General features: G+C 37.3%; 1 protein-coding gene and 1 non-coding gene across 2 annotated transcripts; one reads left to right on the top strand and one right to left on the bottom strand.

Annotated features, from left to right (window-relative positions):
• Positions 1–354: 354 nt before the first annotated feature.
• Positions 355–1,923, bottom strand: LOC113781191 (UDP-glycosyltransferase 74G1-like). Its single transcript, XM_027327068.1, has 2 exons — positions 1,243–1,923; positions 355–1,065 (listed from the first exon to the last, which is right to left on the bottom strand). The coding sequence occupies exons 1-2, from the start codon at positions 1,897–1,899 to the stop codon at positions 781–783; spliced, it is 942 nt and encodes a 313-aa protein (XP_027182869.1). The 5' UTR covers positions 1,900–1,923; the 3' UTR covers positions 355–780.
• A 1,171-nt stretch (positions 1,924–3,094) lies between these two features.
• LOC113781843 lies at positions 3,095–3,201 on the top strand. Its single transcript, XR_003469744.1, has one exon. It is a non-coding gene; the product is annotated as a U6 spliceosomal RNA (small nuclear RNA).
• The last annotated feature ends 9,647 nt before the right edge of the window (positions 3,202–12,848 follow it).

Here is a 12,848-nt window from a genome sequence, read left to right as displayed (position 1 = left end):
TATACGCTAGTATAACAACAATACACTTGAATACCAATTCCAAGACAACAATAATTATCTGTTATGTTTGGGAATTGTATTTCATAGTTAACAATAATCATTAAAGTTGAGAAAAACTCAATCCTTCCCTTAATTTCATGCCACAATAAAACCCACTGTTATTGGGTTGGTTCCTCTTTATCACCCCATAAGTAAGGATATGAATTTTACAAAATCTAGGTCACAAAAGAAGCATCCAACTTGGATCATTCGGAAACACATAAAACAAATTGACAAAAACAAAAAGAAGAAACACATAAAGCAAAGGGTCTAGTACCATGTCACAAGTTACGCCAAAATAATTTAAGGGGAAACCAATTTGGACACAAATTCGTCAATGTTTTTGTCAGAGGTCCCACCCTCATCAACTGCATCCCTTGTCAATTCCACCCATTTCTTGGCATTTCTAGTAATCTCCTCTCCTCTCTCTCCCTCCATGACTTGTCTAATGCAGTTCTCTATCTCTTCTTTTGTCACTATCCCCTTCTCATCTGGTTCAGCTTTGACTCCCATTTTCCAAACATCCGTCGCATACTTAGCATTGGTGGGTTGGTCTGTCCATTGTGGCATTCCAACCATTGGAACACCCAAACTTAGTGCCTCCAAAGTTGAGTTCCATCCACAGTGCGTGACAAAACAACCAATAGATTTGTCTGCTAAAACTTCCAGCTGCGGGCACCTTGAAACTATCAATCCTTTCTCTGATGTTTCGTTAATGAAATCTTTTGGCAGTTTTGATTCCTATGAAGCTCTTACTACCCACAAGAAATATTTCCCTGTCATTTTTAATCCCCATGCCAACTCTGCCATTCCCTCGGCATCAAGTGAGGCTAGACTTCCAAACGAGACATAAACTACAGATTTGCTTGCTTTTCCCTCCAACCATTTTGTGCAAGCTTCAGCCATTGGCTTGAAGACGTTGAGACCATAATCCTTGTCGTCTTGGACCCTCTTGTCTAAGTACATGGAAGGTACTGTTGGTCCAATTGGCCTCACCGGCCACAGTCCCTTCATCCAGTCAATGACCTATATAGAACATGAATCAGTGAAGTTAATTAGTTAACAGACTACATTATCCTTCTGCATAAGCTGCATAAATCTTGATTTTCTTGCGTACCTAAAGTATAAGATGGTCAGGAACACTCAGGATATAGAAAATAGTGAAACAGTTAAAGAAATGGGCTAGGAAATATTTTTGCAAACCTCTTCTTCCAACTTGTAAAACGTGTTGAAAAGTACCCAGTCTGCTGTATCAATATCGATGAACTGATTTCTAATCATTTCAACAATTGCTGGGTAAGTTTCAGGCTTGGTAACAAAGGAGGGCAAATCAGCAGGCTCGAGATCAGGTAATCCAGGAATTGCGATTCTAGTCTCTTCAACAGGAACCTTTACAATCCCTTTATAAACATGGTAGTAAATGTTGTCTACAGCGCACGATTGGGTGAAGAAAGCAGCTCCAAAGACTCCATTCTTCTTGGCAACATCAAGAGCCCACGGAAGAACTGCATCATAGACAACGCAATCAACTGGAGAACCTGAATCCCGAAGCTTTTCAAGCAGCTCTCCTAAAGTTTCTGAACCAACCTGTTGGAACTTTTTTAAGTAGGCTTCAATACTCTCAGCCTGATTCGCTCCTCCTTCATCAAATCCATCCGAGATCATTCCTAACGGAAATAAACTCGTAGCATCTTTTATGCGATTGAAGAAGGAAATTGTAGCTGCAATTGTGATTCTAACTCCCTTAAACTGTAAACGCTTAGAGAATTGTAGGAGAGGGTTTACATGGCCTTGAAGTGGGTATGGTAATATCAAGCAGTGGCCTCTGTGAGCTTTTTGAGCTCCCATTCCATTTTCCATGTTATATGACCCTCGGCCTCTTGAGTTTTGCCATCTGAGCTTGGAGGTTCATTTATACATGAATTTGGTGTGCATGTTACAATTGAATTTGTCTTTTTGAACTATTGTTTAATACCTTTGTATTTTGAATAAGTGCTGAAAAATCCAACTTCTTGGACTTTTAATACTTGTACAAATATGCAAACGATGCCGGTCTAGGCGAGCAGCCAAATTCAATTTGTGTTTTTGAACTTATTATTTAATCCTTAGGCTTGTAGAAATTTGGGAAGGGTTGAAATAGTCATATCATATTAGGTACAGAGTCCTTTCGGGTGTACAGATAAGTGTGTCTCGAGTTTAAGGGGTAATTTTAGAAACCTTCTCTAAGGTTTCTGACAATATCACTAGCCTCCCCTGAACTTGAAAAAAAATTCATTTGCCACCCTTAATTCTAGCTTCTGTGTAACATTTCAACCCATGTCATAAAATATAAGATTAAAAAACTAGTTTCAAGAGAGAAAAAGGTTTTCATGCCACAAGTGCCCCTCTATAGTCATACTTGTCAAATTATAACAATTTTGTATAGAAATAAAAAGTTGGGAAATAGAGACAAGATGCAAATAACATTCTCTCAAAAATATTAGTGCCAAATATTAGCATATTCAATAAGAATCTGTGTGTTGCTTTATCAAGATGCAAAAGTATTTATTTCAAGGTTTCTAAGTGCATATTTACTGACAAAAGAAAAGAAAAAACAAAACTTTCAATTTTTACCTCTAATATTATGCACAAAATTACCTATTTAGAGAGGAAAAACAGTCTTAAAACTTTTCCACCTTTGTAGTAGCACTAGATTTATTTTTTGCGCATAAAAAAAATAAAACTTTCAAAAGCTCTAAATGAAAGCTCATAAAAACATTAGGCTATGTGTGTGTGTATATAAAGTTCATATTTGTTTTAAATAAATCACAATTAGAAAATATGCCTTTAAATGCCTAAAGTTGGTGCCAAATTTTATGATGACAATTTTACTTTCTTTTTGTTTTTAGACTTTAAATAAGGATCAAATTTATGTTTTGTCGAAGCATACAGCTAATAATCAACATTTAAATTGGCACTAAATGTTGATGACCTTTGTTTGTTAATAAGGACATCTATTTTCTTTTTATTTTTCCAATTGTAAAAGTAGGGGAAAGGCCAATACTTTTTTGCCAAAGTCTGTTTACAATAGTCCCCTAATAAAATTGGAATGATATAGAAAAGATTAGTATGGCTCCTGTTGAAGGATGGTTAACCACAAAGAATAAGGATTGAACAGTCAATTAGCCACTAATATATCAATCATTGGGTCCCATCTAACTACTAGGGGAGGCAAGTGATATTTTTAATAGTTCAAGGAAAGCAGTAATATTGTTAGAAACCTCAAAAAAGGTTTCTGGAAATATCCCCAAAGTTTGATTACTCAAAAATGCTCTTAGAAAGCATAGAGAGATGATCTTTAACACTTGAAACCATATAAATATGCCTGCTAAAACAAAAGTTAATTTCTTTTTGACACAAAAGCCTGGAGTTTTATTAAAATGAAAGAAGATTCGCCTGAACTATGGACAATATAAAAGATCGAGGTGAATGTTTCCACAAATAGTCATCCATAACAGTACAAGCATTTCTAACAAAGTTATGAGTTGCACCATTCAAAGATCGTGGTATCCATATAGCTTCCCACTTGGTGAAATTTTGCATAAGTTGCAAGACATCATCAATCAATACTCCATATGCTGAACCAGTAGAATCACATTGCTAAATCATTTTAATAATCTTTTGAGTGTCACCTTTGAGAACAACGTAACGCAAGCCTAACTTAATCAGTTAGCTGCAAAATTTGCTTCATAATTTTCGATCACGTCTGGAGCTAAAAATACCAGGGAACTTCTTAGACAATCCAACTATGAAATAGCCTGCATCATCACGCACCACTACCCCAATACTAGAGAAACCTTCTGTAGGAAAAATGGCCCCATCAAAATTTGCTTTGACAAAGTCCATTTGAGGTTTGTCCCAATGAGTTTGTGCGGCTTGTTGTTGAAAAGAAGTAATTGAGCCATTTGTTGGACTTGAAATAGCTTCACAATATTGGTGCAAATAGTTTATAGAAAAAGAAACCAAACTAAGAGGTCTCTATACAAACCTTCAAAGGTAGCTCCATCGCGATTGTTCCAAAGATTCCACCATATTACAGCTACCAATTACATGATTTTTCTTGATGAATACTGTCTATTAGGTAATCCACAGTAGAATCATTAGGCAATGATTAAGAGTGAGCTATCACTTTAAAAGTTAAAGGGTGAGGTAGCCACCTATCCTGCCAAATTTTGAGACTGATTCCATTCTTGGCTCGCCATTTGCTACCTGCTACTATATATTTGTGAACTTCATAGATCCCACTCCAAGTCCAAGAGGGGTGAGAACTTTCTGTTGCTTGGAAAAAATCAGAGTTAGAGAAGTATTTAGCTTTATAAATTTGGTGTAAAAGTGTGGAGGATTGTGTTCCAATGCACCAAGCCTGCTTTGCTAGCAACGCAAGATTAAATGACTTCAGCTGCCTGAAACCCATTCCTCCATCTTTCTTATTTGTGCAGAGCTTATCCCAACTAACCCAATGAATAGGTTTCCCTTTTATTCCATCACCTCACCAAAAATTACTTATCGTTGACTGAATGTCATTGAGCAATGAATCAGGGTATTTGAAACAAGACATACAATAGACATAGAAAATGTAGGGATAGCCTAGACCACAGCATAGATCATTTCTTCGTTCCCTACCTTTGATAATCACTGCTCATTCCAACCATGTATTTTTTCCGTATTCTATCTTTTATTGATGAGAACACCCAATAACTATTGGAATGCTAAGATATTTGTCATATGCTGCAACCTCTTTAATACCAAGATAACTGATTATTCTATGCCGCACCTCTGGACTAGTATTGCTGCTAAAAGCTATAGTAGATTTGTCGAAATTTATTTTCTGTCCCGAAGCAGATTTGTAGAGTTGCAAAATAGACTCAATATGCTAAGCCTCTCAAAGTGTTGCTTTGCCAAACAACAAGGTGTCATCTGCAAATAGCAAGTGAGAAATCTTTGGTCCATCAACTCCTACTTGAACACTAGAGATGTTACCACAATGAACACCAGGAGAGATAGGATCCCTTGTCAAATGCCACATTAAGGCTTTGGATGACCAAACTGATGACCGTTAAGTAGAAAAGAGTATGAAACTGTGGAAATACAACACAAAATAAGATTAACAACATCTGAATGAAAACCTAGAGCTAGCGTCATTTTCTTAAGAAAACACCACTCAACCCTATCAAAAGCTTTGATCGTGTCTAGTTTGATAGACATGGATCCTTTCTTGCCTGCAACTTTTAACTTTAAGGAATGACTAATTTCACAGGCAGTGAGAATATTGTCAGTAATAAGACGTCTTGATAAGAAAGTTAATTGACAAGAACTCGACTAAACCTATTAGCAATGACCTTAGAAGCTAATCTACAGATGACATTGCAAAGACTAATTGGACAATTGAGTGATATTGGATGGGTCATGGCATTTGGGAATGAGAACTATATATGTCAAATTAATGCGATCATAAAAAAATCCATTATTAAGAAAAGAAAGAGCCCAATGAATTATATCTTGTCCTATAATATGCCAAATTTTCTAATAAAAAATTGGGGACATACCATCAGGACTTGGAGACCTGAGTGGGTGCATCTGTGCTAGGGCCTTTGTCACCTCAATAGGATAGTACGTTCACAGTAGACAATCATTTGCTTAGTCACCTTCCTCCCACCCTTTTAAGAACAACATCAATTACCTTAGTAGAAGGCTAAGAAGTAGAAAAAATTGCGCCAAAATGATCAAGAATAATAGCCTCAAGATATTCATGTGATTGGCACCAATGATGTGATACACCAAATGTTTGGAGGTTGTTTGTAAAGAAGATACTGGAGTTTTTTTTTTTTTTTTTGGGTTTGATTTAAAACCTTATTTTGTTTTAAAACCTTGTTTTGTTTTAAAGGTTAGAAACCATAAATTCTAATCAAAAGAAAAAAAATCCTAGTTTACTTGTGACTAACCGGTTTTCTTAAATCTCTTATATTTTAATCGAAACCCTTACAACCAATGGAATTGTAAAATTCCTCACATTTTTCTTAAAATTCCTTTTATTTGGCATTTATTCCTTTCTAATAGCTTTACTACTCATTCACACCCTCAATAATTGCAATCAACCATAGAATCAAGGGTTTTCCTTGTAGGTTCTTGGTTCGGGTAAATCAAGGCTTTTTGCATATTTTGACCGTGTGATCACTTGATGAGATGTGTGCACTAAATTCGGTGATTAAGGGTGAGTTTCGATGATATTAAGTGTGTGACTAGAGGTGATAATAATAAGTTAGTGAATTATAAGTTAAAACCCTAGTATACGCGATTTAAGAAAAAAAGGTTGAACCGACGGGTACCGTTTGTTACCGAGTGAGTGCACCACTTGAACACTACTTTATTACCTTAATCTCCTTGCTATTAATTGATTAATATCAGCCCAAAAATATCTTCAAGGCAGCTGAAATATTAGACCAAAAATAAGAGAGAAAAGAAGGGAATTTCGCCAATTTGGTCCCTAAACATTTTCACTTAAATCAATTTCGTCCTTCATTAAATATTTTAACCAATTTAGTCCCTGAACTAGTTTTTTACTTTCAATGTAGGACTTTTTACTACATTTTACTCAATTCGCGTGGACCAAAGGGGTATAATTGTCACACTGGCATAATCTCCTGCAATTATCCACTGAAACAGATTAGATATCATTATCCCGCCCATGCGATTATCCTTGGAAATAGAACTCAAATGGGGAAAATTGGGAGAACAGCTAGGGTGAGCGGTGAACAGACGGTGGAGGCTAGAATCAAAATGTCTACGCCACGAGCTTAGGCAATGGACGATAAGATTCTGTAAAGGATGGCAACGATCAAGTGGAGTCATCGGGCTTGGGTGAACAGACGATGGAGGCCAAATCGAAATGTCTACGCCACGAGCTCAGGCAATGGACGATGGCGATTCTGTCAAGGATTACAACGATCAAGTGGAGTCATCAACAAGATCAGGTAACTCGGCTTACTTCAAACCTAACCTTCATCAACCGTATGCATAAGGTGCTTGAGTTGAGTGCCATTACACACTAGTATGTTGGAATTGTGATATAATGTATAATGGAAGGACTTGAGGGAGGGGGGTTTAATTTTGCAGTATTGTACTTCAGTGGCGAGGCATGAACAGGTTAGGGGATGTTAAAATTTTTTGTTAAAGTGCTTATAGATTCCACATGGGTAAGATAAAGCATTTAGTTTGGGTATGGTACTTTCAAAATTTTACTTTGTTTTCCTGAGATTTGTGATGTTGAAATGTTGGTAATTTTGAATTGAATATGTATGCTTTTGATTTAGGTGGTGAAATTTGGTCTCGATTAAAGTAAATTTGTTTGTTTGTGAACTGTGATGTGGTCCCTGTGCCTTTAAAGTATACTATGCATTGCTTTCATGTTGATGAAAAGTCAAACATAACTGGGGCCAAGGTTCTGCATCTGAGAAATAATAAAAGATTTCTGTTTTTTTAAATAAAAAAGCAGGTCAAGATGTGGACTATTTTACTTTCAAAGTACATTATGGTGGTGTCTATGTTAAAGAGCCAAAACAAGCATACATAGGGGGTAACGTGGAAACATTTGGAGTTATTCTAGAAAGAGTTAGTAAGTCAATTCTGAGTCACTTTTGCACTTCTGTGGGCTGTCGGGAGGATTCAAAGATGATGTATGGAATTTCCTGTGAAAAAAATGTCCTGAAGTTTCGGCAAATAGATAGTGAGGATGATGCAATAGACGTGGCTTGCATTGTTAAAAAATATGGAGAAGTTGATGTGTATGGTATCTATGAATTCCATATACGAGATGTTAATAGCAACACTGATTTAGGTGCAGCAACTGTTGAGGAGATTCAACTAAAAGATGATAATTTATATGTGGGGCTCACCTTTGACGATATTGATCTAGCTGATTTCGAAAAAATACCAGTCAAAGTTGAGCAAATGATGGAGCATGTGAAGTCAAAAAATGAAAAAACAAAGCCTGCTGAACATGGAGGAAATGATGGTGATGATGATGCTGTCCATTCGGATTCATCTAAAGCTGAAAGCTTCCATGATAGCGATTATGATTTCAGCCATGATGAAGAAGATGTTATATTTCAGAGTTGCATTGTTACACCTAAGCAAGAGTTAGGTTGTCGAATTGGAAAGATACAACCTGATGGTGGAGCAAAAAGTAGGGGCAATGAGTGTAAGAAACAGAAAATGTCTACGCCTGCAGCTGAGAAGAAAAAAGATAGAGCCAAAGATCATTCTTTGAAGGACTTGCACTTAGATGAAGGAGATCAGATTCCAGTCCACGAGGAATCTGATTCGCTTGCCTCAGATGAGTTGAAAAGTTGTCAGTCCTCCTCGGATGAAGACAGCAAAAAGAAGAAAAAGGCTAAGAACCCGAGTCTTGTGAGTTTTAAGCCTGATGTGGATATGGAAGATCCTAAATTTCATGTTGGACAAGTTTTTGATAATAAACAATTGTTGAAGTTAGCTGTGGATAACTACACAGTCAAGTGGGGCAAGGATATCCAATCGGTAAAACAAGATGCTACACGGATGAGAGTTAAATGTAAGGCAGAAAATTGTCAATGAATGTTGTTTGCCTCTAAGGTTGAGGCCGGTGATGACTCTCTTGTGATAAAGACTATGGGACTTGAGCACACTTGTGGCCGGACATCTACCACAAGAGAGTTACCTCAGGTTTTCTGGCTAAAAAATATGCAGAATTTTTAAGGTTGAATAAGAGAATCACTGTTGAGGAATTTAGGGAGAAGGTGCATTCGGAACTTAATGTTCACATCACTATAGCACAAGTATACAAGACATTCATGAAAGCAAAGATCATAATCCATGGGAGCTATAAAGAACAATATCAAAGGCTTTGGGATTATTGTGACGAGCTGCTAAAATGTAATCCGGGTTCCACTGTGTACATGGAGACAGAGTTAGATGAAGACATTGGGAGAGAGAGATTCCAAAGGTTGTATGTCTGCTTTGGGGCACTAAAAAGAGGATATAAGTCTGCATGTAGGCCCGTCATTAGAGTGGATGGCTGCCATTTACGAGGTCCACACCCCGGAGTGCTACTGACAACTGTTGGAATTGATCCAAATGATTGCCTGTATCCCATTGCTTATGCAGTAGTAGAGGCTGAAAACAAAATGTCTTGGAAGTGGTTCGTCGAATTTTTGAAGTACGACTTGGAAATTTATGACCAAAGAAAGTGGACACTTATTAGTGATAGACAAAAGGTACTCTCTTGCTGAATTAATTAATTTTCATTCTTACGATAAATTTAATACTTAATTCTTACTGAAATTTAATACTTAATTTTATATGTAATCTTATAACAGGGTTTAGGGACTGCAATTCATGAAGTGCTTCCAGAAATTGAGCATAGACACTGTGTTAGGCACCTCCACAACAACTTCAAAAAGTTGCACCCGGGCTTGGCATTGAAGGAGAGATTTTGGACTTGTGCTCGGTCGTCCTACATGACATGGTTTGAAAATCAGATGGAGAGTTTGAAGGAATATGATGGAAAAGCATGGAAATGGCTAATTGAAAACACATCACCTTGTCATTGGTCAAGATCGCACTTTCGGACCACACCAAAGTGCGATATTCTGCTCAACAATTTGTGCGAGAGTTTTAATTCAGTCATTATGGCAGCTAGGGAAAAACCAATTTTGGGAATGCTTGAGACACTCAGAATTTATCTAATGGAAAGGCTAAGAACCAAGAGAGAATGGATGAAGAAGAGAAATGACAAGATATGTCCCAAAATTCAGAAAAAACTTGAGAAGGCAAAAACAGAAGCTGCTTCAAACATTACAAGATGGTCCAAGGAGGACCAGTTTGAAGTGACACATGCGTATGGTGGAAAGTATGTGGTTGATCTCAAAAAACAAACATGCACGTGCCGAAGATGGGACCTGACTGGCTGGCCTTGTTGTCATGCCATATGTTGTATTTCCTTGACTGGTGTAACTCCCGAATCGATGGTTCATCAGTATTACTCAAGAGAGAATTACTTGAAAGCCTATGAACCAGCCATAGCTCCAATGAGTGGCCCGAATGCTTGGGTCCAGTCCAAAAAAGAGCCGGTGCTACCTCCAACGAAGTTAAAGCTCCCTGGTAGGCCCAGAAAAGCACGGAGAAGAGAGTCTGATGAGCCAAGGGCCAATTCCGTAGGTGTAACAAAGCTGCCTAGAAGAGGACTTGTGAAAATAAAGTGTTCAAATTGCCATTTAGAAGGTCATACTGTTAGAAAATGCCCATTGATCATTCCAGTGAATGAGCTGCCCGGTTCATGCTGTGGTAGGCCACCATCGTCTAACTCCAATAAATGCAGCTTCTGCAAGGAGAAAGGCCATAACAAGAGGACTTGTCCACAACTAAGTAAGACAACTAAGAGGCCTGAAGTGAATGAAGACCACGGATCAACTACTACAGTTGGTACTGAAGATTACTTGTTGAATTAATTTTTTTTATGATTAATTCAAAACTAACATAAATTGATACTCTTTTGTTTAACAGATGTAAATCAGGCCTTCAATGATGGGGAAAGTGGAAGAGACCAACAAAAAGCTGCTACCGTATCTTCATCAAATAATGGTTTGCTGTGTTTCTATGTTTTTCTAAATTTTTTCGACTAGAGTTCTTTTAATGGTTGTATGTTCTTTTGCTGAATTAATTGTAAGCTTTTCTAGTCCCAGGTGGAATTGCAGAAGCTGGTACCGAAGATGCTGAAGTGATAGAGTTCCAGCTTTCGGCTCCCCAAGCTATTTCTACTGATTTGCCGGAAAAGGTGATGAAGTGTTCAGTTTGCAAGAAAACTGGACATAATAGGCAAACTTGTGATTCCTTTCAAGCTCGATCTTGGAGAAAAAGACGGGCTGCTATGTCAGTTTATGGTCCATTTCCTCCTTCAAAAGGGAAAGGGACCAGGAGAAAACAAACGGTCTGTTTGCGAGTATAATTGTTAATCAAAATTGGAAATTCGTTGTATACTTTATTCCTTAACGCATGTATGTGATTTATGCAGGCACATAGGCTGTTAGATGAAGATGATGATGAAGCTGACATAGCAATACTGGAGGGATGATTAATAGATGTGAACCCCCCTGACTGCTTAATTTTTTGTTGCACATGTTTAGGGCATGAAGTCTCCCTAATATAGATCTTACAATTGTAATTATAGCGTACTGATCATGTGGGGGAAAGAGAACAGAAAATATCATTGTGATTGTTTTGTTTTGTAAAAGTCTGCCAATGTTACCTTGCCATGTATCTCATTGCCTAGACATGAGCTTGGCATTGATCTCTTTTGGACAATTGGAATTCACTGGTTATATGAAATTCCTAATATCTTTTGTTGGTTGCATATTCATCAGGTGTTACATGGGTTGGTTGTGTTTAGAGATTGTCAAATTTTAAGGCGAAATCTTGCCAAAATTTTTAAGACACCATTAGCTACCTGAATGGCTATCCTTACCATCTAGAATGAGATTAAAATTGCAGAATTAGCATGTCTATCCTTACCTAACTCTAGATGGTATAGACATTTCAAAGTTTAGTAGCACAGGTACGGGAGATGGAGTCATGACTTTCTCGTGCTTATGTAGCTTTCCTTTTGTCTGCCTTCTTGTTTGGTATAACTAACTCTATCTAGCAAAATAGTAGTTTTTATTAATTTTGCAAGTTTTATTAATCAAGTTGTATAGCTTATACATGGAGCAGTCAACTGAGTTACATCAATAGCTCCCTAAACATATCTATATGTTCCTTACTATGAACAATGAAAACATAATCAGCAACATGATACACCTATCAAAACAATTATGAGTGAAATGTTTGTGGCAAAGCAACCAAAGAATGAAGGAGAACCGAGGAATGCTATCTTTATCCCACACAAATTTGCATAATTCAACCTTAGCTCCAGCAGGTCTCAAAGCCGATGTGAAATGTTCTGCACGAACCAGCTAGCCATTTATTTTGATCAGCCTTATCTAGAGTGGAAACAAACAGATTTGGAGTGACGTTCTGCAATTCCCTCACTAGCCTACATCAGATAAGGACACTTGAGAAAACGAATAAAACTACGGATCAACTACAGGTTCCAACAAAATTTGCTAATTCTGCATTTCATCAACAGAAGACAGCTTCCAACAAAATAGATTACGATAGGCTAAATCTAATTTTTAATCTCGTTCAGGAAGGCCTATCAACATGTCCATATACAAAATTTGCCCAAAATTCGATATATATATTAGACAAATGCTTCATCAAATGCTTACACAGCCTTACAACCAAATCATAGTCAGACAAAATTAAGGCCAACCATAGCCACCTTACAACTTCATGAACAAAAGGCTAACAGCAACTACATACGTTTCTCTAATTCATCTAAACTAACATTTGGAGCCCCAAATCTTTTTTAGCATGTCCTCTTTTCTCGTTGCCAACAAGCACAGCAATTAACAAGCAACCACAACAAACAGCAACAAAAACTAGCAACTTGCTCTTATCTCTTAACTTTCGAATTTCAGCCTTCATCATCTTCTTCTCTTCTTTCAACCTTGCAAGTTCAATCTTCATGAACTGGTTCTCTTGTTCAGCTTTCCTTAGTTCCTTCAAAAGTTTTGCCATTGTATTTTTTGTCATCTCTGGCATTGGTGGATCATACCACAAAAAGTACTTGCAAGCCTTCGGTGACTATAATCAATATCAATACCCCAATTAGATTACCTATTATTGCAAGTTAATCT

Source organism: Coffea eugenioides, chromosome 8 (genome assembly GCF_003713205.1).
Source record: "Coffea eugenioides isolate CCC68of chromosome 8, Ceug_1.0, whole genome shotgun sequence".
NCBI classification, from domain to species: Eukaryota; Viridiplantae; Streptophyta; class Magnoliopsida; order Gentianales; family Rubiaceae; genus Coffea; species Coffea eugenioides.
This window is presented reverse-complemented; position numbering and strand designations above follow the sequence as displayed.

What these genes read in the sequence shown, in the direction of transcription:
- LOC113781191 (XM_027327068.1), bottom strand. Translation starts at nt 1,899, where the DNA reads ATGGAAAATGGAATGGGAGCTCAAAAAGCTCACAGAGGCCACTGCTTG. An exon ending in TTTACAAGTTGGAAGAAGAG is followed by an intron (nt 1,066 to 1,242) that starts GTTTGCAAAAAT and finishes TGTTCTATATAG; the next exon opens with GTCATTGACTGGATGAAGGG.